This window comes from Talpa occidentalis, unplaced genomic scaffold, assembly GCF_014898055.3.
Source record: "Talpa occidentalis isolate TD23 unplaced genomic scaffold, MPIMG_talOcc4v2.1 talOcc4.12, whole genome shotgun sequence".
In the NCBI taxonomy this organism is placed as follows: Eukaryota; Metazoa; Chordata; class Mammalia; order Eulipotyphla; family Talpidae; genus Talpa; species Talpa occidentalis.
This window is the reverse complement of record NW_023601212.1, coordinates 5,402,095-5,429,879: the sequence shown is the minus strand read 5'-3', so window position 1 is coordinate 5,429,879 and position 27,785 is coordinate 5,402,095. Positions and strand designations below refer to the sequence as shown.

The window sequence follows — 27,785 nt, the reverse complement described above, 5'->3', positions numbered from 1 at the left end:
AAAATGCAGGGTTGGTTGGTACCAAGAAAGTCTTGAACTTAAACTTGGAGGCAATAGGGAGCTATGGAAGAATTTAGAGGAGGGAAGGCCATGATCTTAGTTGCCCCTCCTGCTGTCTGGAGAACAGGCTGCACAGAGGAGGAAAGTAATGCAGAGATGATAAGGCCTGAATCGAGTGGAGGCGTGCAAGGAAGAGGGAGAGTTTTTAAACTTTAGGACCTTTTATTCAAATACAGCATGCACACAGAAGATTCACGAGTTCAGTACCTGCTTGTGTCATCACCTCAAAGACAGCATTACCAGCCCCTAGAAGCCTCCACTGTGCCTCTCTCTGGTCACCCCACCAGGGTAACCCCCAATTTGACCTTGAATAACACAGACTCGTTTTGCCTGGCATTTGGACTTGATACAAAAGGAAGAAGTCACGCGTCCTCTTCAGGTCTGGCTTGTCTTGCGCAGCTTGTCAGGTCTGGCTTGACTCTGCTGGTGAGTCTCATCCGAGTTGCTCCAGGTTGCAGTCCTTGTTCATTGTTGTTGTCTAGCAGGGTTTCTCAACCACTGTTGACATTTGAAGCTGAATAATTCTTTGTGTGTCTCATGCATCGTAGGATGTTGAGCAGCAACCCAGGCCTGTATCCACAAGATGATGGCAGCAACCCCTCCGAGTGTGACAACACAAAATGTTCCTAAACATTGCCAAATGTGCCCTCGGGGCAAACATCCCCTCTGGTTGATATTCACTGCTATATAATATTCCATTGTGTAAAGTCATCACAATTGATTGACTCATCCTTTTGCTGGGCATTTAGATTGTTTCCAGTTTGGGGTTGTTTCTAGCAGAGGTGGTAGAATATTTTTGTAGGTTTCTTTGGATGAATGTGAGTACAATTTACTCTGCCTTTATTCCTTGAACAGATTGGTGAGTCATAGTGTGCTTATTTAGGCTTTATGAACATTGTCAATTTTCCAAAGCTGTTGTGCCATTTGTACTCCCATCAGCAACGTTGAAGCGTTGCTTGGTATTGTCTTTCTCACATTAACTATTTTAGTGGGTGTGGAGTGTCATTTTGATGTTAGTTTGCCTTTCCCCAATGACTCATCATGTCAAGCATCTTTTCATTTATTGGTCATATGGAGATTGCCTTTTGTAGAAGGCCCATTTTTTCCTTTGGGTTTTCTGCCTTTTTCTTCTTTATTTGTAAGCACTCTTTATATAAGTTGTTATATGGTAACACCAGAGACACCTTTACTCTAGTTTCTCTGGCCCCTCTGGTCACTTCTATTAAATGGACACTCCCTGGTTACATTGACCATCAGGTCACACTCCACTCTGGCCCCCAGACTCCAGTGGCTGCCAATTTGTAGCGACCTGATCTCTCCAGCCACTGCAGGGGGACACAGTTGAAGGACAAGGACCCACACAAAATCATTGCATTCCCCATAGGGACAACCACTTCCTAATCTATATCTTCTTTCACAGGCAGAGATGCTTTCATGGACAACAAATAGTGATACTGGGTGTGTTTTTAATTTATATAGCGTCACACTGTACTATTGTTACATAACTTTTGTTTCACTCAGCAGTATGTTTCTGAGATATATTTATGTTGATATAGAAATGGTGTTGAGAGTTATTTGTTCATTTTCTCTTCTGCCCCCACATGCACAGCCTCCCCTCACTACAGGAAAGAACCAGAGCGGCAGCTTTCTTATAATCAGTGAACTCACGCTGGCATATCATATCATTGTCACCCAACACCTGTAGTTGACACTAGAGATAACACTTGTTTTTGTACATTCTGTGGGTTTAGACAAATATATTATGATGTGCATCCACCATTACAGTATCATACAAAGTAGTTTCACTGCCCTAAAACCCTTCGTGCTCCTCCGATCCATTCCTCTCTACCTACCAGCCCTGATCCTTTTACTATCTCCCCAGTTTTGCCTTTTCCAGACATATGCTTGGAACCACACAGTACACAGCCCTTTCAGACTGGCTCCTTGCACTTGGTGATAAGTATGTAAATTTCTTCCGCTTTGGTGCATGACTTGAGAGGCCATTTCTTCTGCCATCCACCCCTTTTTTTAACAGGAGAAAATTCGCACACAGTCCCCACTATCACAAATCATGCAGCTGAATTTCTCACATCTGGGGAAATTGCAGGGATCAGCACATCCAAAGTGCAATGGGTCAGCATCAGCCTGGGAGACCTTTATGATGAAGGGATCTCCCCAGCCTGGTCAATGTGCATTCCTTTTTCAGAGCTGAATAATACTCCGGATGTACCCCAGTCTGTTTATTCACTCACTTACTGAAGGATGTCTTGGTTGCTACCAAGTTTTGGCAATTATGAGTAAGGCTATAAACAGCCATGTGCAGGTTTTAGTGTGGACATAGATTTCCACTCCATTGAGTGATTATGAGGCCATGTGATTGCTGGGCAAGATGGTAAGAGTCTGTTTTCTTTTGTAAGAAACTGCTAGACTGTTATCAGTGGCTGGACCATTTTACATTTCCACCAGCCATGGATGAGTGTTCTGTTGCTCTGCAGACAACAAGATTTTAATTAGAAAAATCTCGAAAAAGAAATCGGGTTCTATCTGTAGGCAGTTTTTTTCCTAGAACATTATATGAAAATACTTTGCATATTGTTAGAAAAATCTTTCCATAGTACGTCAAGAATATTTTAAATGACAAATAATAGATTTTATCATGTTATCATAAGGCAGCTTACTTAACTATTCACCTTAGGCTTTGTACTAAGTGAATACTAAAATAAGGCTACCGTGATATTGGTAGGTGTAAATATTTGTCTACTTCTCGTATTTCTTCGGAATGAATTCTCAGAAGTGAAAATACTGGCCTGAAAAAGACAAACATTTTATGATTCTTTGTACACGTTGCCAAATGCTCTCCAGAAGGTTGCAATTTATGCTGAAAGCAGCAAGTCAAAATAAGATTCTGTGATTTAAAAGTCACTGTTAAAATAAACAAGACGTCTCCTTGTTAATTAGCAGTTAGTATCTGAGCATTCACGATGGTGCTTCACCTCTTGATCTGCTCTTTTCACCAGGATCTTTGTGACTTTCCTGCTTATGGACTTTTTCATCTCTTGGTTAGAATATTAATAGAAATTGATCCATGTAACCTCTTTAAGTTTCAAAGAGACACATCCCAGTACATTCCCTTCCCATTTCTCCAATGAGCTTCAATTTAGAAAGCTTTGACATCTCAGATTGAAATCCATTTTCTTTTATTTCCTTCTATTTATATGGATGTGCCTAGTTTGGTTTTCAGATATTTAATTCTTCAGATCACCTGGTATTTCTTAGCTATTGTCGCCTGACAAATGACTTCCTACAACTTAGCGGTTGGAAACAGCTGTAAGTATTTTTTGTCTTCCCAATTTCCTGTGGGTTAGTAGTTTAGGAGTGACTTGGCTGGCAGGTTCTGGCAAGGGGTTCCCTGGGAGGTTTTTACAGTTAGGTGCTGCTTGGAGCTGTGGTCGTCCGAAGACTTGACTGCACTCATTTGGGAGGAGGCTGTCTGTTGGTGGGGTCTCCTCTGCTTCTGGCTCCCCATCACACAGGTGTCTCCCCAGGGTGACCGGGACATAGCACCCCTGGCTTCTGGATCCCTCCAGATCAAACAGTCCAGAAGAAAGACTGCTTCTCGGCCTTTTGGCTAAGATCAAGTGCAAACAGTCCAGAAGACCGGAGGTGGTCAGCTCTAACCTGTGGGTCAAATCTACCGTTTTCATAAGTTAACCTGTTGGGACACACGCCCGTTTGTCCACGTGTTGAGTGGCTGCTTCTGCAAGACAAGAAGCCAGGTCGTTGTGACAAAGATTGTGTGACTCACCCAGGCATCAGATATTTACTATCTAGCCAAGCAATCACTTGCCTATCCCTGCAAATAACCATGGCAGAAACTGCAATGCCTTTTATGACTTCACCTTGGAAGTCACCTTGGATTCAATGTAGGAGGGGACTTGGGTGCCGGGAGGTGAGGCTGATGGCAGGTGGCGGTGCATCTTCATGGCTGACTGCCACACCCCTGGAATTTGTTTGCAGAGATTGTGAGAAAGATGCAAAGAATTCAATTTCCTTTTTCTGTCACTAAACATCCATTTGGTCTGGGACAGCAATATGTTTAAAATATAAATGTCCCCAGAATCCCTCCCATCTCGACGTGGCCACGTGGCAACTTCTGTGGTTCACTCAGAGATAAGTGGACATTGATTGTAGGGCTCCCGAAAATCTATTGTTTTGCAGCTTAGAAAACTATTTCATCCCATCCCTTTACACATGATCCTTCCCCGCTGCCTGCAACACGGTCGTGATGCCTGGAAGCACAGCAGCCCTCGTGACACCCTGAGGACAAAGCCACTTGGGAAGATGGTGACGCCACGGGGGGCATCCTCGGTCCAGTGATCAGAGCCTCTGCATCAGCGCTGGGCTCTTCCTGCGCTGATCCTTCGTTGGGGAGAACAGTAGGAATCCACCAGCCTGCGTCGGCCACCATTAGTAAGTTATGTGTTTCTTACACATATCTAAGTGCACCCCAAAGTGGTTCCTGTGTAGTATGAGGTCTGATTTTTTTCAATTCCCAGATAGATCACTCGTTGTTGTTGTTGTCGTCTTACCACCATTTATAGAGCTGTGACCCCATCGCTGCTATGCAAGAACCACGCACATGCACACACAAGGGCTTCTCAGTCCATGGATCCTGTCTCAAATCTTTTAACTATTTTAGCTACAAAATTGTGTTTCCATGCAGTGGAACCAGACTAAGATGGAGTCGTCATCAGGGGCAAAAGGGATGTGGCCCTTGCCACAGGGCCACACAGGGCAGCTGAGCTAACCTCGTGGGAATTCCCAGAAACCCGCGGTCCCCAGGCCCTGAGCCCATTCACACCAGCGCTGGAATTCCTCGGTCCCCTGGCTCAGCCACCCTGATCCATAGTAAGAGAGACCCTCCCCCCCGCCCCACACTCCGCCCAGGTGACCGACCAGCCAAGAAACCATATCACCCGGTGTCCGGCCCAGCAAAACCCCTTAGTTTGAGAGCAACTGGGAACTCTGTCTCCTGTGACCTGCACCCCGCCCCTCCCCCCTCCATCTCCTTTGAGCTTGGGACTGCTCCCTGCAAAGGAAGCAGCAAATCCATTCGGCTATTGCTGGAGCAACAGGCACTAAGGTTGCTGCTGTGGGTCGGCGCAGGCCCAGCTGGTCACCACCGCCTCCGGGGCGACCGTCTGGGGGCACTCTGAGCATCATGCTGCTGGACGGCTCCCCGTGCTCTGGAACCTCTTGCCCAAGGAGTGAGTGGTGGAGGCTGTTCCTGCCGTCCTTGCTGATCAGCCTGAGTCTGGATCATCCCGTCCATTCACCCACCCCTGGGAGCCCCTGGCGGGTCCGGGGTCCCCTGGTGGGGACCGAGTGCAGCCACAGGCCTGGGGGCGCAGACCCCGAATCCTCTGGCCGCCGTCCCCAAGGCTCCACCAGGCTGGCTCCAAGGCGCCTGCTTGGCCTGCACGGGAGCATGGCGGGTGCTTGAAACTTGATTTCTTTTTTTTTTTTTAAAGATTTATTTATTTATTTTAAGAGTTATTTATTTATTTATTTATTTGTTTGTTTGTTTGTTTGTTTGTTTATTTATACAAGCACTGGGTACAGTCAGAAGCACAGGAGAGTGAGAGAATTCACCAGAGCCAGAGCAGGCAGAAGGACCGAAGGACACTGCTGAGGGGAGCAGCGGGCGCCAGGAGAGGTCTGCGTGCCATGTGGGACCCTCCTCTGGTGGCCGGGGAGCGGCCGGGGATCGAACCGGCGCTGCAGAGGCTGTGGGCAGCTTTGCAACCCAGCGTTCAACCACTGCACCACCGGGGAGGCCTTGAAACTTGATTTCTTTTAAACTCGGAAGAACAGAGTGCATCAAAAAGACCTGTAACAATAAATCCAGCCTGGATTATATTCCCTTTTACACCAACACAGCTCTGAGTATAATTGCCACTATTTTCTGAGCTGTTCACTCCCGCAGGACGCTTTAGCTGTCACGTGCAGGGAAGATGGGCCGAGGGTGGGCGGGCGGCCGAGGCTGGACGGTCATCCTGTCTTCTCTGTCATATCCTCACTCACAGCCAGGATCCGGGGTTTTCTGGAGGGAGCAACACCCTCTAAGAGGAGATCCACGATTGGATACGGCTGTCACCACTCCCAGCCTTGCCAACAGTGAGTTGAATATCAAAAAGACAACCCTCTCACCCCCACCCCAGACCAGCCCCACCTGTAGGAAGCCAAGTGGCTCCAAAGAAAAGATTCCCCGAGGAAGACAAGAGCACTGGGAGCCCAGGGTGCCTCTGGGGTCAGGACCCAGCCGGGGGCTGACGTGAGGCCAGCCGTCAGAGAGGGCCTGGAACCCGCTACTGCTCTCCCCAAAGGAAAGCATTTTTGGCGTCCTTCAGTGTTTTCTTGGAAAATAAGATTTTCGTATACTGTTAAGACTTTCCCTTTAATCATAGCAGTGCTGGGGGGAAGCCACAGGAGCGCGAAGCTTCTGGGTTACCCCAACATCCTTCTCTCCATCAGTGCCCAGGGGGCAATTGATAGGCAGGAGGCACACGGAGCAGAACAAACTGGGCTTCCTGAACGTGTCTGCAGGGCCTGGAGCCACAATAGCTCCACAGAACCCTGCGCATGTCTCCGAGGTGCAGTTCGAGCAGTTTATGAGGTGGTGGTGCCCCAGCTGGGCACGCTCAGGCAAACTGCTTTCTTGTTTCATCACATGTTAAGTGCAGGAGCAGAACCGGTTCGACATGCTTGTGACCGGCACAGCCGAGGGTTCTGGGCTCAGCTGCCCGGCGCTTGCTTTCATGCCCTGCTCTTGCCTTCTGGAAATTTCTTCTTTTTCCCCTTCCAGGTTTTTTTTATTGTTGTTGTTTAAGATTTATTTATTTATGCATACAAGAGCTGGGCTGCAGACCAGAAGTGGGGGGGGGGGGGTAAGAGGATTCCCCAGAGACAGAGTGGGGAGCAGAACAGGCAGATCTACCGAAATCCACTGCTGAGGGGAGCAGCCGGGAGACAGGAGAGGTCTCCTGTGCCATGTGGGTAGCTCCCTGGCTGGGGATCGAACTCATGCTGCAGTGGCTGCAGATAGCTTCATAGTGTTGCGACTTAACCCCATCAGGGAGGCCCCTCCCCTTCCAGTTTTGTTGATACATATAATTGACACATATACCATGTATAAGTTTAAAGTATACAGTATATTAATTTGCTACATGACAAAAGATTACCACAATAAGAACTACTTTGTTTTCTTTTTTTTTTTTTTTTTTTTTGCTGTGAGAACATTTTTGATCTACTCTCTTAGCAAAATTCAAGCGTATGATACAGTAGCATGGTCTATGGCTAACTATACCTGCTAACTCTCCAAGTTGTTAATCTTGTAACAAAGGTTTGTACCCTTTGGCCAATATCTTATTTCCCTCCCTCCATCCTGGTAAGCACGATTCTGGCTGTTTCCGAAGCATGTCAGTGAGATCAGATAATCTCTGCTTTCTTTGATGTATTTCACTTAGCCTCCAGCTGGACATTCATCATCTTTTATCTGTGAACTTGTACTCTGTGTATGAAGTGCATGGATGGCAGCGCTGCCCGCAGGCCTGGGCGGCCGACTCACCACCTGGTACCACCCACGAGCCCAAACCCTGAAGGACCCCAGATGAGCTCCGAAGTCCAAATGGGCTCATGGGACTCGCCAACAAATCAGATGCACTTCCATCGGCATTTCAAGCTGGCATTGGGCCATATGAAGATGACTGGTAAAATTCGTATTAGGAATATAGCATTTTAAGTCCTCGTTACTTATAATGACACGGGAACTAGAAAATGATGAGGAGTTGAGAGAAATTTGTTTCGCAGTGTCTGTGGGTTTTTTTCTTAAACTTCTTTTCATGTCAGGCTGGGTCTCCCAATGTCGTAGCGGGTCTTCTGCAGAACCTGCCCCGCCGTTGCGTCTCCTTCCTGTCAGCATCCCTGGCCTCTCGTGCAGCCCCGGGCCAATGAGTCCCCCGTTTCCCAGACGTGACCCCGCCTCAGCACTGTCCCTCACTCCAGGGAAGGGCCTGAGTCTCACCCCAGAGGCACCTTTCCCCTCACCGTAGCTGGTTGGTCTCCCACCCCAGTGCTTCGTCCAGGCCTCCCGCTTATCCTCAGGGCGCCAGGTCCAGACAACAAGGTCCCTGGGAATCAGGTCCGGAGCTAGAGGACCCGGCTCCTGCCTGGCGCTCCTCGCCAGCCCACCTGTGCACCTGCCAGCAGCCCGGGCGGCTCTGAAACGGACGGGGTGGCATGTCTTATCCCTGCTTAGACTCCCCTTTCTTTGCTGCACCCTCAGGACAGCGCCAGCTTCTTGGTGGGAGAACCAAGCCCTGGGCAGGGGCCTCGCCGGCCTGCGGGTGATTCCTTCCTCCCTCCCTCGCAGCGGAAGCAGGGCCAGCCCCTGTGCGCTGCCGCCTCTTCCCCACAGCAGATCCTGGCCGATCTGCAGACCAGCATCTCCTCTGTCTGCCTCAAGGCCACGGCCCCTTATCACCCTCTCTGGTACGATAGGCAAAGAGAGCGTGTGGAGGAACAGCGGGCGGGGCTGCTGGGGCCCAGCCCTGACGGTCTTGTGGGTGCAGCGGAAAGTGAGTGAAGGGGAGGGGCGGGAGGGGGTTTGTCTCCCAGGGAGCCTTCACCTGTGCGCTCACAATTACAAGACACTGCTCAGTCTCAGGGTGAAACAGGGTTTATTTGCAAAAGGGAAGCTGAGGAAAGGCCACAAAGACCACAAAGGCAGCTGTCCCGAGCGTCCACAGGCCCAGGAGCGCACCCCAAAAGCTGCTCGTGCAAGACGGTGTTGTCCCTCTGATGACTGGCAGACACGTGGAAGCGGCGGCCCAGGGCGCAGCTCTCCTGTGGCTGCTGCGGTGGTCACGGGTGCTGCTCAGGCCGCACCCCAGCAGCGGCTCTCCTGAAGCCGCCGTCTCAAGCTTCCTCCAAGTGAGTCAAACTTTCTCGTGCTTCGCCTCCTCCCAAGTGGGCAGACGCCTTCCCGAGCAGCCTCTCTCACAGGCACCGTCCCCGTACGTGCACAAGGCTGAGTCAAGCCCCTGCTCACATCCCCCTTCGGGGTCCCCACCTTTCAAAGCCGGCCCACTTTCCAGACCAGCTGTCCCGAGACTCCCTGGTGCTGGAGCGCTTCCATCTAGCTGGTGCCAGCGGGAGCTCCACCAGGCCCCTTCTCAAAACCAGCTCAGGATTGAAAACCAGACCCTGGCAGTGTACCCCAGATGCTCTGCACCTCTCATGAAGGAGCCGGCAGGCGAGTTCTGCCAAATCTGCACGGCGCTGGCCAGGTTCAAGCCTGACCCGCGTGTCTCCAAACCTGCCGTGGCAGCTCCAGGTCAGCCACCGGGCCTGGCTGCTGTAGCTTTGCAGGCTGGTGGCGCTCGGCTGGGGGCTGCTGTTGCATACCCAACCCTGGGGCAGCCAGGGGACACTCCAACTCCAAGCCCTTGAGCTCAGCCACCCCACAGAGGCTCCCGCAATGTGTCCTGTGCTCTGCCACCAGGTGCCACGGGGCTGAGCCTGGAGGACGTGATGCTCAGTGAAATCGGCCAGTCACAAAGGATGCATCATCCTGTGTGACCCACTCACAGGAGGGCCCAAGGGGAGCCACAGCATAGAGGCAGGTGGGAGGTGGTGGGTGCCAGGGCAGGGGGCAGGAAGGGAGAGGTGTGTCTAATGGGGACAGAGTTTCAGTTTTATAGGATGAGAAGAGTCTTGGAGCTGGATGGTGGGTTGATCGCACAAGACACAGGTTTGCGGGATTTTGTGAGCACACACCCACACGCACAGTATAAATATAGTGTTTCTGGAAAACGACAATGGCAGTTTTCTAGAAAGAGAAACTGGCAACCTTTGGGTGAAGAGCAGAGGTCAGGGGCAATTTAATGTTCACTTGGAAGTGCTTGTTGTATTAAAACATTTTTACAGGTATGTACTGCATTACAGTAAACGTCTCCCTCCTCCAGGAAGTAAGTCTTCCTGGCTGGCTTCCCCACTGCCCCGGGCTCCCCCTTAGTCCCGCACTTCTTCCTGCTCCCCACCCTGGCCGCTCGTGTCTCTGTTCTGACCGCCCCATGTGCGAACTGGCCAAGCCTCCTGGCCTCAGGCCTGCCTTGTGCCCACCTGTTCCTGTAAGGTGCCTGGCCCAGAGCGCCATGTGCTCCAACCAGCTGGCATGGGATGGACATCAGCCAGGGCCAAGTGGGTCAGGGAGGATGGCTGATGTGATCCTGACACCGATTCAGGGGTGTGGGGTTTCCGCCTACCACCACGAGTAACGCTCAGGCGCCAGCTGGTGTCCCGCGGCTCGGCCAGCGCTGACAGGACGGTCCCGCCTCACTCCACGCGGAGACGTTCTGACAGAGGCGTCCTTAGGGGATTTCATGGTGTGGGGATTTCACGGTGTGGACGGCACGGCCTTCTCTGCCCCAGGGCCCGGCCATACAGCCTGCGGGCCACGCCAGCCGCGCCGCCCACCGTTGACCAGGACATGACACGGAGCATGACGGCGTCTACCGGAGGAACAGCAGGCCCGCCAGGAGGGGCTCAGGCCACAAGACTGTCCCTCCTCGCTTCGGACACCAATTCCCAGCTGTCACCCGCGCTTCTGCGTCCCCACGGCCCTCCCTTGGGTTTGAATCATTTGCTGCAGTGGCTGCGGATGTCAGTTTATCACTCGGTGACTGTTTTATTACAAAAGGCTGTACAGCCCGGGAACAGCCCACGGAAGAGACACCGGGCAGGGTGTGGGCAGGGTGTGGCGCTCCGTGCCCCCTCCAGAGGCCATGCTCCCAGCACCCCTAACTGAAACCCTCTTGCCCCTTCATTTGGGGTTTCCTGAGGCTTCAGCCCACTGGCATGGCTGGGTAAATCCTCGCCGCTGGTGGCTGTTCCACCTCAGCCTTTCTCCCGTCTCCAAAGGCCAGCGGTGGGACTGAATGTCCCACCCCCACGTCACTTGGTTGGTTTCCCAAGCAACCAGCCGCCAACCTTAGCTGCCCGAGGTGCTTTCCAAAGATCGCCTCGTTAACATATCTAAAATATCTTTATTTTTCTTATCACCTGGGAAATTTCAAAGGTTTTAGGACTCTGTGCCTGGAGTGGGGACAAAACCAAATCCGTGCTTCTTACTATAAAGCGCAGTGTCACAGGTGCCCGCAGCCCAGCGCCACCAGCGTGGCTTCACTGAAGTGCTGGTCCCCTCCTCACCTGGCTCCCACGTCCCCAGAGAGCGGCCAGTCTGCCAGGAGAAGGGGCTTCGCCCACTTGTCTTACTAGGGTTAAGGGATAGAGCACAAATCGGCCACCCACCTGTGCCCCTGGCTACTAGTCCTGAAAGGGGCGCACCAGATCAGATCCCAGTCCCGTCACCCTAAATAGCAGGGCCTGTCACCTATTCAGACTGGCCGGGGGCGCAGAGCAGGAAGGAGGAGCTATGGGGGAGACAGAGGCAGGCCGTCAGTCTCAGAGGCTGGGAGCAGGTGCGGCAGGGGAGGCCCCGGGAGCCTGAGAGAGGTGGCCTGCTTCGTTCTGGGCTGAGATGCGGGCGGGGGAATGAAGATTAGGACGAGTTCCCAGATGGAAAAATATAACAGTAGGAAGTGAAGCAAGAAATGGGCTGGGAGGGTGATCCAGGTGGAGGGCACAGCTTGGGCTAAGCCCAGGTACAGAAAGGGGATGTGGCAAGAACTGGATATGCCAGCTGGGGCCAGGTGGCACTTGGGCAGCCCTTCAACTGGGCAAGGTCAGGCCTGCTCTGTGCAGAGGGCCAGTAGGGGGCACCAAGGATCGTCTGGGGTTGCCAGCTGAGTCACTGATTCCCTCCAGTCCTACCAAGACCTGTCTCCTGCCCTTCTTCATGTTCCAGTACCAGTCCCACCCCTGGGAGCATCAGTCAATATTTGTCAGTGATAATATCTACCAGGGCATCAGCGAGGGCGTTGTTGCACAGAGGCTGGGCACTGATGGGCCAACTTTAAAGAAATCTGAGTTCTTGCAACCCCTGGCGCCCAGAACACAGGCACTCTTGTCTCTGCAGATTCTCCAGGATGGAGAAAACTTAGTGTCTGGCCAGCTGGGAACAGAGCAAACAACCAACGCTTCCTGAACAGAGTAACGAGTTGTTTTTGTTTTTGTTTTTGTTTTTGCAGGAAACAAACCACAAAGCAAGCAGGTGGGCTGGAGTGTGGAAAGACTCATACCCAGAGCAGATGGAGGTTCCCAAAGACCAGAAAGGGCATCACTTTTGCAAGCACATAAGCTGCACCTTACCAGCACCTGTGGAATTTTGGCATAGTAGAACTGATGGTCATGATTATAAATAGCCACAATGTAGCTAAACTTCCCCATCAAAGGCGAGGGAGGGCCTCTTTGTTTAGATTGTGAAAAAGGTGCTTCCTAAGGTGCATATTTAGGGTGACCCTTGGGAAAGATGACCTTTTCTGATGCTCCCCATTGGCATGAACCCTTCCCCCCCAGTCATTTCAGTCCCTGTACCTCACGTTTAAATACAAAATTTAGGGGAACCTCCGAATGATAAGGAGAGACCAGAATAAAGGGGGAAAATCAGGAAAACAATACAGTCCAAAAGGAGGGGAGAAAAGGGACACAGAACCGTGTTTGCAGTTGCTGCCAGGCCACCTGGCAATGCCAGCAGGGCTGGCAGCGCCCAGAGCTCAGTCCTGGAAGAAGGTGGGTCCTCTCTCCACTCTGGCATCTGCAAACACACTCTGTAGAGCATCAAGGCCACTCGCACGTTTTTGCCCTCTACTGGGGAGAGGAAGACATCTCACCATTGCTGCCCAGCCTGAGGCGCCCGGTGAAAGCAGCCCTTATCCCAAATACACTGACCTGATTCACAAACTATCCTCCAGCAGCTGGTGGGAGAACTTGCTCAAGACTTCAAAACGGATCACGTTTTGAGTGCAGCTTCGGTGCTTTGCAGGAGGCGTAGAGGCCTCTCTGGTGGGACTTTTTGAAGACACCAAACTCTGTGCTGTCCATGCCAAACATGGAACAACTATGACGAAACCCGTCCAGTTAGCGCACCGCTAAGGGGAACCTGCCGAAGACTCCACGAAGATGGGAAACATCTCATTCTCAGAAAAATGTTTTCCCTCTTCTTCCTGTTATTGGTGGCTGTGAACATTTGATATTTCCCCTCCAAGGAGTCAAAAGGCACCTAAGTATATGAATGCACATGGATGGGGAACAGAAATCAAATATTGGCAATTTTTTCATTTTCATTTGTGTGTGAATTTTTAATATTAATGCAGGGATGTAAAGCATTAATGTAAATCTAAATGTTACCATGAACAGTTTCAGCAATTCAGCTTGATGGCAGCTATAAATACACTTGCTAAGTTTTTCTCAAGAATGCCAGCGTTTGGATTTTTAAAAAACAAGTAAACTTGTTACTGATGGCAATGGGAAAAAACAAAGGCAACACAATCTTGTTGAAGGAAGTAACGAAAAACTCTGGGCCCCTGGATGATGTCCTGAGTGAACTCCACCTCCTGACATTTTATAGATTCCACCCCCACCTCCATGCTGAGGTGCAGAGGACTACGACTCCCAGCATGCCCTGGGGGTTGCTGAATGGGGATTGCAGGGAAGGCAGAATGGAGTTAAGCCGCCATGTTTGGTCTATGACTGCATGTTTGTGGGCTCAGGCTCTGTTGCTTCTCCAGCCTGACTGACACCCTGGTGCTGCAGGGAAGGAGACTTGGAAGAGGTGTGTGGAGGAGAGGCATGTAGAGACGTGGAAGAGATATGGGTGAGAGGCACCTGGGGAAGCTGCTCCTACTCCTTGGCAGAGACAAAGGCAGCCATTGTCTTGACTTCATGGTGGCTTGTTTGGTACAGTTTGAAATTATGGCTCCCCCCTTTGGTCCCAGCTCTTTGGAACCTGCCTAACTCCTATCCCATGCTCCCTATCAGAAGGTGCCTTAGACTTGTGGCTGTTTTCAGGCCTCAGCGGCCCCACTTTGGACCAACCCTAGTTGGCTAAGCATGAGGGGATGGGTAATTTGGGGGTTTTATTGGGAAACTATTATTAGGAATATCCTCTCCTCCCTCTCTAGGCACACTAATTCTACCAAAGATCCTTCACACTAAGAGTCTACTTCTTTTGTCTTTGTGCATGCGGATGCCGATCCCTTACAGAGCATGCACCCCTTAACAGTTTGAGGCCCTTGGGTGCCCCCCAGTTACACACTAACAACCTCATAGCTATTGTCAGAGAAATAGTAGAAGATTCACTGATTAGACGGACAGCACAAGAACAGGATGCTGTTTTAAAAATCACAAAGAAGGGCAGTCAAGTTCATTGCATCATTGTTTTGCCTGGTGGGAGTTTGGGGTCTGAGGTCCATGGCGGGAGACGTGGGCTGCCGGAGGGAATGCACAGCTTGTGCAAAACACTGTGGACAAATCTTCCTAACCAAGTGACTCAAAATAGCCAAAAAAAAAATGGAAATTTAAGACGAACAATGAGGAGCAGCTTCCCCTCACACCCAACTCAGTCACAGCAGGTGGAGCTTTCCAGACTCCCCCCCCCCCAAGGGGTTTATGGGAAGAGGCAGAGCTGGGAATTTTGGCAATTAAACTGCTGGGGCTTCTGTAGTTAAACCACTGGTGGTGATGGGGGGGTGGGGGTGGGGCTTGTCTTTGGAGAAGCTGCCAGCTTGGCAGGTCACTTCAGCTTGGACTTCAACCTGCTTAGCAGACGCTTCCTTTCTAGGGTGGAACAGATATCTGGCCCCTTGCCAGTCTACAAACACTCTCTCTCTCTCTCCCCCTCCCTCCCTTTTCTCACTCCCTGTGAAAATAAACCTGTTTTGGTTGTTTCTCCCTGTGTGTTGGCTTTTGGGTCATGTCCTTTGTTCTTATGTGCGTGGGTGGGGACCCATTGACTGAGTCAGCCTGGCTCCCCCAGGTTTGCTGTTTCACACCCCAAAAGTCTATCAACTGATAAAGGGATAATGAAATGTGGTCCTGGCTTCAGTGCAGGACTGACACCCAGCAACCGAGGTGAAACTTGAGGGCATTATGTTGAGACACAGAAATCTTAGACTGTGTAGTCCTTTTATGTGGCGTGTCCACAACAAGCAGGTCAGTGGGGGCCAGGGAGGGGAATGAGGGACAAGCCTAAAAGGCAGTAGTTAGTCCAGACATTTGTATTTGCTACGTGTTCTGGAATTAGATTGTGGTAATGGCTGCACAACCTTGTAAATGTAGTAAATGTAAATGTAATGTAGTAAAAACCACTGAACAGTGCACTTTTAGGGATGAGTTTTATGGCCTGTGGATGATATCTCCCCCAAACGCAGATTCTGATTCAAATAAAACAGTAGAGGTGGGCCTCCCCTGGTGGCGCAGCAGTTTAGCGCTGGGCTGCGAAGCTGCCCACAGCCTCTGCAGCACCGGTTCGATCCCCGGCCGCCAGCGAGGGTCCCACATGGCGTGCAGACCTCTCCTGCCGCCCGCTGCTCCCCACAGCAGTGTACTTCGTCAGTCTGCCTGTTCTGTTCCCCGCTCTGGCTCTGGTGAATTCTCTCACCCTCCCGCGCTTCTGACTGTACCCAGTGCTTGTATAAATAAATAAATCTTTTATAAAAAAAAAACAATAGAGGAAGAAAGAAGGAGGAATGATAACAGAGGACTATTTGGATAAGTGAAACGCACACACAGGATGATAGATAGCTTACACAATCAGAAACAAAGCAAAAGACGGCTACCAAATTCTCTAGAATAGCTGGGGTTCTGGAATTGAATGGATGACATCATAAAGAAAATGGCAAATGTTCCCCCCATAGCCCCTCTCAAAGCTCACCATTACCCTCTCACCCACCCCCAACAGGCCACCAGCCAAACCGGACAATGGCTTGAAAGACCCGGGAAGCCAAGAGGGAACTTGTAAACTAATCAGAAAACAGTGAAAAGGACATCTCGCTTTGGAATCCTCGAATTTGCTAAAACTAAATTTGGAGAGATGTTCACAGCCTTAATCACCCCATTATTATAGGAACAAAAAATCAGAAGTCACATACTTGTCAAACTGGAAAAAGAACGAAAAAGCTGCGTGATGGAGCAGATAGAGATGAAAGATGGAAATGAACCCAATGGGGAAAGGATAGAAAATGGGGTAAGGAAGTAGATTATTTGAAAAGACCATGAAACAGATAACCCATCACAAGCCTGATGACTCTGACAAGGTTGGAGTGGAAAGTAAACAAAATCAGGGACCGTGAGGAGATAAGGCCCCAGCACAGATGTAACCAGCAAGCCAGAAGCTTCCACACGCAGCTCTAGGCACCGTCCTGAGGAAGCCGGAGGAGGTGAAGGACCTCTGAGAGAACACCCCCTCTAATAATTGACCCGAGTGGGCATCTGACGAGGTCACTGCCAGAGGACACAGGAGAAATTAGAAAGACCAGTCAAGTACCACCTGCATGTTTTTCCTAAACTATAAACAAACAAAAAATCCAAATCATTACACATATTTCATAGAATAATACAGAACTCCCCCAGCACATCTCTGACTTCATTTCATGACTTCAATTCCAAAATAAAATGGTGGGACAGAAAACTACAGACACAAAGAGGAAGCCTGCGGTGTCCAAGACACAGGCCGGCAGATGCCCTGGACGCCATGTCCTCCCGACCTCCGCGCTGCTACCCCCAGGCTGCTGGGACCAGACTCCCTCAAGGAGGCTCTGCTGGGAAGGAGGGAGGTGCTGGGGGCCATGTTGAACGGGGACAAGATGGATGCTGTTGCAGGGCAGGGAGGTGGAAGCCACGCGGGCAGACGTATCTCCTGGTTGTTTCTTTTCTGGCTTTGGTGTTTTGGCAGGAGGCAAATTCCCTCCCCAGAGATCGTGGCTGCCCCACCGTGACCTGTGGTGGCTTGGGCTTGGGCGCTACATTTTGAACTTTGTGAGCTGCACAGCCTCTTGCTTGTGTTTCTGCTGAAATGTGCCTTGAATTTGTTAGCACACGACAGAGGGGTACCCAGGGGCCCTAAACTGTTAGGGGGAGCACACTCTGAGAGAGGCCCAGCCATCCCCCTCCAAAGGCAAAGGAAGGAGACTTTTAGGTTGAAAGACCTTTAAAAGAACTAGTGTGCATAAAGAGAAAAGAGGAAAGGATATTCCAATAATATGTTCCCAGTAAAACCCCCCAAATTAGCCATCATCCCCTCATGGGCAAATGCCCAGTCAAACAGGGTTGAGGGGCCACCCTGGTGGTGCAAGGGGTTAAGTCTCAGCACTGTGAAGCTGGGCATTTACCCATGAGGGGATGTGTGACGTTGGATGCTTAATTGGAAACTATTTTGAACTATGTTCTTTCTCGTCTATGGCACACTAATTGTATTTAAGTTCCTTTATGCAGTGGATGGCCGAACCCATTTAAAGCGTGCAGGTTTGGGGTCCCAGGGTGCCCCTCACCCTGCCCTGTAACAAGGTCTGCTTCATTGACCTATGTGTGTACTTTTGCCCCACCACATTATCTTGATGACTGTAGCTTTATAGAAAGCCTTGACTGAGTAGTGTCAGTCCGCCAACTTTTTTTAAAAAAGATTTATTTATTTATGCATACAAGAGCTGGGGTGAAGGCCAGAGGTGCAGGGGTGATGATGGGAGGATTCACCAGAGTGGGAGCAGAACAAGCAGATTGACTGAAATACACTGCTGAGGGGAGCAGCAGGCGAGACAGGAGAGGTCTGCTGCGGGCCACCTCCCTGGCTGGGGATCCACTCGTGCTGCAGTGGCCGCAGAGAGCTGGATAGTGCTAAGACTTAACCCCTTGTGCCACCAGGGAAGCCCAGTTCTCCAACTTTTTTAGCTTCATATTGAGTGTTAGGTCTCTGTCTTTCTGTGTATACTTTGGAATCAATTCATTGATATCTAAAACCTGACACAATTTATTAAAATTAAAAACACATAAACTTTTTACCTGGAAATGTCAAGCCTAGAAATCTTTTCCTTAGAAATAAAATAATCAGCACTCACAATCAATATTAAAGGCCCATTTTTTTTTTTCCTTTTGGGAGCGTGGAGGAGTGGGGGGAAACCTGTGAAACAGTGAATACCTGCCAGGGGGTGCAGGTCTCCACACCATGGCAGATTGCCAAGCAGTTCGGAAGAGCTAAGTCAGGCCTGAGGTACCCTAAGTTACCTTAGGTCTGTTATTGTCTTTTACTTTGTGGGTAAGAAGTGGCTCCAACATGACTCCATATTTATAGAACAGTGACCCCAGCCTTCTATTTTTGGTATACTTATTTATCTGCCTTTATTCAGTGAGCAAGGAGAACAATCTGGTAAGAAACATAGTTGATGATTAACTTGAAGGATAACCAAACACGAAGAAATTAGACAAAAAGAATAACTACTGTTGAAAATAGTGGCTCTCTCTAAACCAGCACTGTCCAAAAGATAAAGTCAACCCCTGTACGCAATTTTAACCACGTTACAAAAAAGAAAGAGATGAAATCTAGTAATTTATTTAACCCCATGTGCCTAAAATAATATCATTTTTGTCATTGAGGTTTTTAAAAGCATGGATATGGCATGTTACATTCTTTTCCTCTTACAAAGACTTAGGAATCGGTGTGTGTTTTGCACTCACATCTCCACATGGTGCTTGGACTCACCAAGCCCAGCCAACACTTGTGACCAAGGAATCAAGGTCCACCAGCGCCTTGCACAATGCAGGTCTGACCACAGTTGTAAGAAGGACTTGAGCGCCCCCTAATGGCAGAGTCAATTAGCACCGCCCTTCTTGGCAACCATCTGGCAGACCTAATGGGACTGACTGACCCTCAGCTTAGAATACTCCATGGCTCCCTACTACCCCACGTCAGAGTCAGGTCCCCCCCTTTGGCTGTCAAGGCTCTTCTCAGTCCAAGCCCTGCCCATCTCTCCACAGCCAACATCTACTCTCCTGCCAGTTGGACTTGTCCGCCATTTATTTACTCATCCATTGAATCATTCAGCAAATGTCCACGAGGGCCCTCAGGCCCCGGGTGAGAGTCAGAGATGCTTGAGTATCTGGGCCCAACAGTCTCCACTTAACCAACAATACCCTTGGGCTTCGGCCTTCATGTTGACTGTGGACTCCACAAAATCCTCACAGGATTATTGGGGGAATGCAGTATAACGTGCTTGGCACACAGTAGGTGTCTAATAGATGCTGAATGAATTAACAGCATCCTCCAAGTTTGGTGGGGTGGGGGCAGGAAGCTGCAATTAGAGACTCCAGAACTTTGTCATCTTGAACACCAACTGCCCATACCCCCTCCTCTCGACAGCCCTGGAGGACGAGGGCCGCTCCCTCGTCTAATATATCTGGGTTTGGTCCAAGTCCATTCATGGCAGCACCATTCACAGTTGCTGGAGGTGGAACCACCCCAAAGGTGTGGTGACCCAGTGTCCACCTGGACACACTGCTCCTGTCCTACAGTGGACCCTTCTTCAGTCTCAAAGAGGAATGAAGTGTCCATGGGTGCCACAATGTGAATGAACCTCGAAATCATCATGCAGAGTGTCTGATTCCCTTTATGTGTGACATCCAGAGTGGACAGAGAGACAGAGAGCCAGGGCTGGGGGCGGTGTGAGTGCATGTTTTGTTTGAAGGGGCAATGAAAATACCTTGGCACCAGATAGAGGGTGCACAGCACTGTGTTTCTACTAAATGCCATCGACTTGCACACTTTATTTTTTTTAAAGATTTATTTATTTATACAAGAACTGGGGTACAGTCAAAGGCGTGGGAGGGTAAGAGAATTCACCAGAGCCAGAGCAGGGAGCAGAACAGGCAGATCTACTGAAATACACTGCTGAGGGGAGCAGGGGCGAGACAGGAGAGGTCTGCTGTGCCATGTGGGTAGCTCCCTGGGCAGCCGGGAATCGAACCCACGGCTTCAGAGGCTGCAGACAGCTTCACAGCACGGCGCTCAACCCGGGGAGGTCCCACACTTTATTTTAAATGGCTTTTTTTTTAATTAATTAATTAGTTTGTTTATTTATTTATTTATTTATACAAGCACCGGGTACAGTCAGAAGCGTGCGAAGGTGAGAGAATTCACCAGAGCCAGAGCAGGGAGCAGAGCAGGCAGAAGGACCGAAGGACACTGCTGAGGGGAGCAGCGGGCGGCAGGAGAGGTCTGCGCGCCATGTGGGACCCTCCTCCAGTGGCCGGGGAGCAGCCGGGGATTGAACCAGTGCTGCAGAGGCTGCGGGCAGCTTCGCAACCCAGCGCTCAACCGCTGCGCCACCGGGGAGGCCCTCCCACACTTTATTTTAAAAGATTTTTGTGCACTTTAAAATGGTTAATCTTATGCTATGTGGATTTCACTTTCATTAAAAAAAAGTAAAAAAAAGATAACCACTTGGAGGACTGATCTAGTTTACAAGTAAAATAAATTTGCAAAGGGGGGTAAAAGCCAAGGAAGGAACAGTGGGCACAGGCTCTAATATTGGTGTTACCTGCTGAAGGAGAAAGAAAATTCCGCAGGTACGCACCGGACCTCCCCTGACTTCCCCTGGCTCCTGCCCTGGAGACAGGTTTGGGGGTGTGTGGGAAGCAGGGGACCGGACGTTTCAGGCTTTGTGCCATGGGGGGTTCAGATCTGCCTGCACTCTTCACTAGCTAGTCACAGCAATGAGCAGCTTGGAGCTGAGTCTCAGTTTCCCATCTGTGCAATAAGGGAAGATAGCAGAGCCTGCCCTGGGGGTCTGTAGGGGGGGGTCCAGTCTGGGACACAGTGAAAATTCCACACCCAGGGAGGCCTGTCATCCCCTGAGCCCCGGACGGGGAAGCCCTTGAGGCCCAGCTGCTACCCTTGCCACTTCCTGGTCCTGCCCTGACCTTCTGGGGCCTTCCTGAGACATCCATGACCCGCCACCCCCTCAGCTGCATTTCCAGGCATTCAGCCAAACTCCCCGCCCATGTGCTCAATCTGTCCTGCGCCAGCTGCTTCCTGTGCTCAGACAAAGAGAGCTCTGTCCCCAGGCCACCCCAGCAGGCGAGACAGGCCCCGCACGCCCCACACGCCACTGCAGGCACACCTCCCCAGTGTCTGTGCCCAAGACGATCCTGCCCTGTCTACCCTGTGCCCACCCCTTCTCCAGGCCTGTGCCGTGGGCTTTTGGAGTCCTCTAGCCCTGGACACACAGCTGAGCCCTGCCGCGAGAGGGTCTCCCGGTTGCACAGAAAATCCAGAGGAGCATGTGGGGGGCAGATGGCGCTGGACGGACTCAGAGGGACTGTAACAGCATGACAGAAACAGGAGATGATGCTTAGGGTCCCATAATGGTGCGGGTGACAGTGGAGACAATGTGACAGCAGCAGATAGTAATGAGACACGGTGACAGCAACAGGTGACCCTGTGATATGAAAGTGATAATTGCTGTAATGTCCGTAGGGAGCCAAAGGACAATAGGACAACGGACAATAAAGGGACAATATGTGAAAATGACAGGCGACAACAGGGTGACCGCAGGACTGGCGGTGACAGCGATGGAGACAGTGAGACAGAAGCAGCAGCTGACGACAGGCAGGCACGGCCCTGTTCAGCCCCCGGGTGCCCGCGCCGCCCCCTAGGCCTGGATGCCCACGTCATGTGGCAGGCCCCACAACAGACCCTCAAGACACTGGTTCCCCATTTTCCAGCCCCCTCATGCAGTAAGGCAGCCCCTTCCCACATCCCTCCAGCCAAGTGCCTCCACCCTGAACTTTGACAGGTGGTGCCTCACAGTGGGCCCTGGCACTCTGATCTGCTGAGCTGGTTGGCAGCTTCCTGTGTGCACGGCCACCAAGCTCATCTGAGCTCAGGGGAGCAGAGAGGGGGTGGGTGCTGCCTTTGTGGCACCAGGTCTGTGTGTGATTTGGGGACCACTCTGCTGGCTGCAGAGACCCCAAGTTTGGTTTTCCAGTCTCCTGGGGAGTTTGTGTGCCCCCAAGTGCCTTTCTGCTGAGACTAGCCAGTGATGATTTCTGTTGCTTGCAGCTTAAGAATCCTGACACTCTGGTGACAGCACGATTGTTAATGGGCAAAATTGAAGCATGACAGTGACAGGAGACAACATAAACATCACAGGCATCAGTGTGAGGAGGAGGTGGAGCGGTGTCTGGGTGACTGGTGACAATGAAGATGAGAGCGGCGGGTGACAGTGATGGGTTTGGTGGAGATGCAATACTGGTGGGGAGACCCTGTGACATGGGCTGCCCTTGTGACAGTTCTGGGGTGGTGATGGGATGTTGGGGAGAGCCTACTGGCCTTTGTGACAGTGGGGTGCAATGGAGTGTCCACACAGGTGACACTCTAGTTTGACCACATCAGTAATGGACAGCAGGATAACAGATCCAGGCAGTGGTGCCATCGGAAGGCAGGATGGTGAGAAGGTAGAGGGGGGTGCAGTGACAAGGGGCACCCACTCTGCTGATGACACCTGCTGGTGCATCACAGCACAGGCTACGTCATGTCCCTGGTATGGGACTATCCCTCCCCACCTTCTGCACAGGCGCCAGACAGCTCTGGACAACCTAGAGCCTGTGCCAGTGTGCACGGAAGACACACCTGCAAGCTGACGAGCAGCCCAGGGTGGACCTTGGCAGAGGAGGCCGGGAAAGCACCATCGAGGCATCCCCCCCACTGAAGCTGGCCTACCCCACAGCCCCTGGGCCCTCCCACATCTCTGTCACTGCTGTTCTAACATGATTGTGGGGTTCCTTCCTATGCCATCCAGCCCTCCTGGCTCTTCTCAGACTCCAGAAACCCTGCCTGGGTCTTGTTCTCTCTGTCCACGCGCCTCCCAGCCCAGCCCAGCCCTGGGACCCTCATTGCTGTCCACTCAGTTCTAGACCCCAAGGTACAGCCCCAGGGGGGCTCCCTCGGAAGTGGGGGAGGTGGTGCCGTGGGGAGTGTGCCGTGGGGAGAGTGTGCCGAGGGCTCCTGGTGCTCCAAGCCTCCCGCCTTCCCCCAAGGTTCCAGGTGTATCCAATTCCAGCACATTCCATGCCCTGTGGTCTCTAGGTCCTTCCCAGGCAGATTAGACTGTTCCTTTCTCTACCATTCCTGGGGTTCCTCTCTGGCCTGGAAGTGTCAGGGTCCCAGTCTGATTCTCCCTCATAGTGTGTGTGTGTGTGTGTGTGTGTGTGTGTGTGTGTGTGTGTGTGTGTTAGAGAGAAGGAGCGAGAGAGAGGGAAAGAAATTAGATGTGAAACTCTTAGCACCAAACCTGGCATGTAAGCACTGAATACGTATTAGCTCAAATTGTTATTTGTGAGCAATAAAAATTACATTTCAGATGTGCCATGATGGAGCACAGTCAACACAATCAACTTTGGGAATTCAATAAGGTAAATTGACAATTTGGTGTGGGAAGGGATTTTTTGAACTGGGTTTTGCCAAATGCATAGGAGTTTGCCAAGTACAATAACAACTTCAGATCCGACAATTTCTGATCCCTAGTTGAGGATAACTGATGGTTTTTGATTTCAAGAGTGAGAAAATGGTAATGAAGCCTGGAAGTGTTCACTTGGCCTGCAGACCCTCGATGGGGAGTGGAAATTCTGAAGTTGGCCTCCGCGACTGATAGAGAAATTGAGGCTCAGAATCTAGACTTTTAGGATTCTTAAATTTTTCATTTTTGAGAGTCAGATGAAAAATGTAGACCTTTTCTCCAAGAAAGGCATTTTTTTTCTTCCCAAAGCGTTGCCTGCATTTTTAGGGGCTTTCGGATCTAACTTAGCTCAGAATCCAGGTTCCAGGCCGAGGAGGTGAGTTACCAACTTCTCCCTCGGAATTCGCACCGAAGCGGGGTGGAGGCGAGGCGGCTGGGGGGCGGGTGGGGGGGCGTAGGAGGGCCTCCCAGGTGAGTCCCGGGACCTCCCCACCCTGGCTTTCTCCCAGGCGGCCCACGCGGAGCCCCACCTCAGCGCCACCCCCAGCTCAACTCCCATCCCAAGCCGCGCCCCCCCGGTCCTCGCGCCCAGCGCCTGAGAACTGCGCCCGCTCGCCGGGTTCCAGCCGGTCTCGGCTCTGCGACCACCCATTTCTCCAGCCCCTCGGAGTTCGAGCCCAAGTCCCAGGCCCTCCCCCAGCTCCAGCCCCTCCCCCAGCGCGGGAGTGCAGCCCCGGCCCCCGCCCTGCGAACTTCGAGGTGCGAACGCGCCCTCCCAAGCCCTTCCCTGCAGCGCCCCCCGGCCCCCCGCGGCAGCGCTGGTCCGGAGAGGCGGCGGGTCGGCCTCTCGGCTTCGAGTTCCCGCCCCGGGGCCCTGGCGCCCCGCCGAGCCGGTCCTCCCGCGCGGAGCTCCCCGCGCCCGTGTCCGCGCCGCCCCGCGCCGGCCGGCAGGTAGGTGCGGGGCCCCGCGCGGGGGGCGGGCGGGCGGGGAGCGCGGAAGCCGCGCGTCGGGGGAGGCGGGAGCGCGAGGAGAGGGGCGCGGGGGGAGGGGATTCCTTTGTTTGCAGCCGGCAGCCCCTGGCCCAGCCCCCTCCCCTCGGGCGCGCGGCTCGGCGCGGGAGGGGGGCGTCGGGGGCGCAGTCGGAGGGCGGGGCGGGGCCCGGGGCGGGCGTGGGCGGCCGGGGGGCCGACACCGCGCGGGGCGCTCCCCCCCACCCGCAGGTGAGGGCGGGGCCCAGGGAGGTCGCGGCTCGCGCGCCCGCGCCGCCTGCCCCACCCCTTGGGGAAGGGGCGGACGCCGGCGCTGGCGCCCCCTCCTCGTCGGGCAGACCCAGGCCCCCAGCCTCCCGGCCCAGGTCCTCGCCCCGCGGCGGCGCCTGGCACGCTCCTTCATTGGACAGCCTGGGCGCAGCTCGCGGAGGCGTCAAGCCGGTCGGGTTGGGCGAAGACAGAGACCTATAGGGCCGGCCAGGGCGCGCAGGGACGCCACGCGGGCCCAAGGGTGCCTGGCGGAGACCTGCCAGCAAGAAGAGGGTGCCGGTCCCTAGCGGGGCCCACTGACCCTGGCCTCCCAGCCAGCGTTGAGCAGGACCTCTCTTTCCCGAGGGCTTTGGGAGTACCTGGTGCGGCTCTCATGTCGTCCCGAGACCAGAGAGGGTGGCCGAGGCCAGGGCCACACAGCACGCTCTGCCCATTCCCCGCCAACGGCCAGTTCTTCTCCTTAGTCCTGAAAGTGGAACTTGAAGGGGGTCCGCGCAAAGTCCACTTGAACTGCCTTTTGTACCCCGAGTTCTCAGCTTCTGTCCTAACATTTGCTTGGTTAGCTCCGCAGCGATGGCCCTCTTCTTACCCTGTCAGGTCCAGGGGAGAAGCAGCCACCTCCTGGGGCGGTGGGGGCACCCTGGTCCTCTTCCCCTCTCTCCCCTCTACCTGGACTTCCGTTCCTGCTCAGCCCTCACTAACTGTGTCATGGTCTTAGTTTTCTCACCTGCGAAATGGACACAGAAGCTGTTCTGCCCTGCTGGGTGAGGGGGGTGTTCCACATTGGGGAGCTCAGGCCTCTGCCGGATGCCCAGAATGCCCTGCCACCTGCCAGCTGGCCTCACCTTCCCATCCCTCCCTTTGCCAGTCCTCACAACCAGAATTCTGGGAATATCCTCGAAGTCTTCTACCTCTTTTCTTTCTTTTTTTGAAGATTTTATTTATTTATTTAATTTAAAAAAAGATTTATTAATTAATTTATTTATACAAGCACTGGGTACAGTCAGAAGCGCGGGAGGGTGAGAGAATTCACCAGAGCCAGAGCGGGGAGCAGAGCAGGCAGAAGGACCGAAGGACACTGCTGAGGGGAGCAGCGGGCGGCAGGAGAGGTCTGCGCGCCATGTGGGACCCTCACCCGGTGGCCGGGGATCGAACCAGCACTGCAGAGGCTGCGGGCAGCCTCACAACCCAGCTCTCAACTGCTGCACCACCAGGGAGGCCCAAGATTTTATTTATTTATACGAGAACCAGGGTACAGGCCAGATGCGCGGGAGGGTGAGAGGATTCACCAGAGACAGAGCGGGGAACAGAACAGGCAGACTGATGAACTACGCTGCTGAGGGGAGCAGCGGGCGAGACAGGAGAGGTCTGCCGCACCATGTGGGATTCTCGCCAGCCGGCCGGGATCAAACCCGCACTGAAAGGCTGCGGACAGCCTCACAGTGTGGCGCTCAACTGCCTGCGCCACCAGGGAGGCCCACTACCCCTTTTCTAATAGTCTTGGAATCCTATTAATTCCACCACCTTGTTACCCCCAGAATCCTTTCCTCTGTCCGTCTGCTTCCCTGTCTGGCCTCACCCGCACCCTTCCCGTGGGCCCAGGCAGCCCTCCCTCACCCCATCAAAGACCTGCCCCTGCCCTCGTTCCTCCCGCATCAGGTCCTGCAAAGGCTCTCCTTCTCCTTGACGTGCAAGCACAGTCTGTCACGTGGTTTTGTGCCATCGCAGCCGGCCCCTGCCCCACTGGGTGCTCCATGCCCCTACTCCCTGCTGGCTGAGCGTATTGCCCAGCGCCCGTCTCTTGGCCTCCTCCATCCGGAGACTTCACCGCTCCGTGAAGCTTTCCCTGACTCTTCACCTGACTTCCCCATCCTGGCAGTCGTGCCACTGCTCCTGGCCCCCCGGAGCCCGTGACCAGGGCTTCTGCTTCCTCTGCAGTGTCTCAGGGACACGTCACGGTCCTGGAGGGGCTGTGCTTCGCCAGGATGGGCACCCTCACCATGGCCTGGAGCCCCCCGGCTCAGCTTCTGCTGGTCTGGACGGCCCTGGCGTGCACAGCGGGTGTCCAGGGCCGCTGGGATGGGGCCTTGGAGCCTGCGGGTTCCAGACGTGTGCGCCGGTGGGGCAGCCCGGGCATCTTGCAGGGGTGAGTGGTACCGGGATGCCGAGATCCTGGGATGCGGGCTGGGCCGAGCTGGACGGTCTTGCTGGGGTGGGCAGAGCGGGGATGAGGCCCAAGGGTGTCCAGCCAGGCAGGGGCTCACCAGCTGTGACATGCTCTCCCCAAGGCCCAATGTGTGTGGCTCCCGCTTCCACGCCTACTGCTGCCCCGGCTGGAGGACGCTGCCTGGAGGGCACCAGTGTGTCGTGCGTGAGTGCTGCTGCCTTTTGGAGTTGGGGGCGCTCAGGCAGGGTACTCTGGGGCAGTTGGTGCTTCCTGCCTGCAAGTCCAGCCTTGTTAGCAGGCCGATAGGCCAGGGGTGTCTGGCTGGACCCCTGGAATGGCCCTCGTGGCCCTTGGGGTCCCGGCCACTCTGCACATGTATTTCCTTTGTCTTACAGCCTCCCCGTGTCTGTCCGCCTGTCGGTCCATCCATCTCTCTCTCTCAATTGCCCCCTCTCTCCCTCTCTCTCAAACCACCGTCTCGGTCAGTGCCGCAGCTTCCGTCCTTGCTGTTGAGTGACTCTGGTCCAGCGCGTGCCTCTCTTTCAAAGGCTGCAGCAGCAGTCAGGAGCCTCTTCCCGGGCTCAGCGGGGTGGGGCTGGCGCGGGGTCGGGACCCGGGCCCTGATGGTTGCCTGCTCCGTCCCTGCCAGCTGTCTGCAGGCGTGCCTGCCATGAGGGCTTCTGCTCCCGGCCCAACCTGTGTGCCTGTGCCAACGGGGAGCTGGCGCCCAGCTGCGCGCTGAGTCAAGGTGAGTGGGAGGTGGACCCAGAGGCGAGAGAAGGTGAGAGGTGTGAGGTGCCACCTGGAGGGAGCCCAGGTGGGCTTGGCTGAAG

General features: G+C 53.1%; 2 protein-coding genes and 1 non-coding gene across 20 annotated transcripts in view; 1 reads left to right on the top strand and 2 right to left on the bottom strand.

The window, feature by feature from the left end:
* HNRNPM (heterogeneous nuclear ribonucleoprotein M) overlaps positions 1-27,785 on the bottom strand; it is a 263,350-nt gene that overhangs the window by 181,723 nt on the left and 53,842 nt on the right. The window lies entirely within an intron of this gene.
* On the bottom strand, positions 2,093-2,251 carry LOC119242487 (U1 spliceosomal RNA). The gene has a single exon (XR_005124495.2). It is a non-coding gene; the product is annotated as a U1 spliceosomal RNA (small nuclear RNA).
* The window catches only part of FBN3 (fibrillin 3), a 47,299-nt gene continuing 43,957 nt past the window's right edge, over positions 24,444-27,785 (top strand). For all 11 annotated transcript variants that reach the window (XM_037504844.2, XM_037504845.2, XM_037504842.2 and 8 more), the window contains exons 1-4: positions 24,444-24,476; positions 26,724-26,931; positions 27,074-27,156; positions 27,602-27,700. In XM_037504844.2, the coding sequence (XP_037360741.1) occupies positions 26,771-26,931; positions 27,074-27,156; positions 27,602-27,700 (343 nt within the window). In that variant the 5' untranslated portion in view covers positions 24,444-24,476; positions 26,724-26,770. The remainder of the gene's footprint in view (positions 24,477-26,723; positions 26,932-27,073; positions 27,157-27,601; positions 27,701-27,785) is intronic.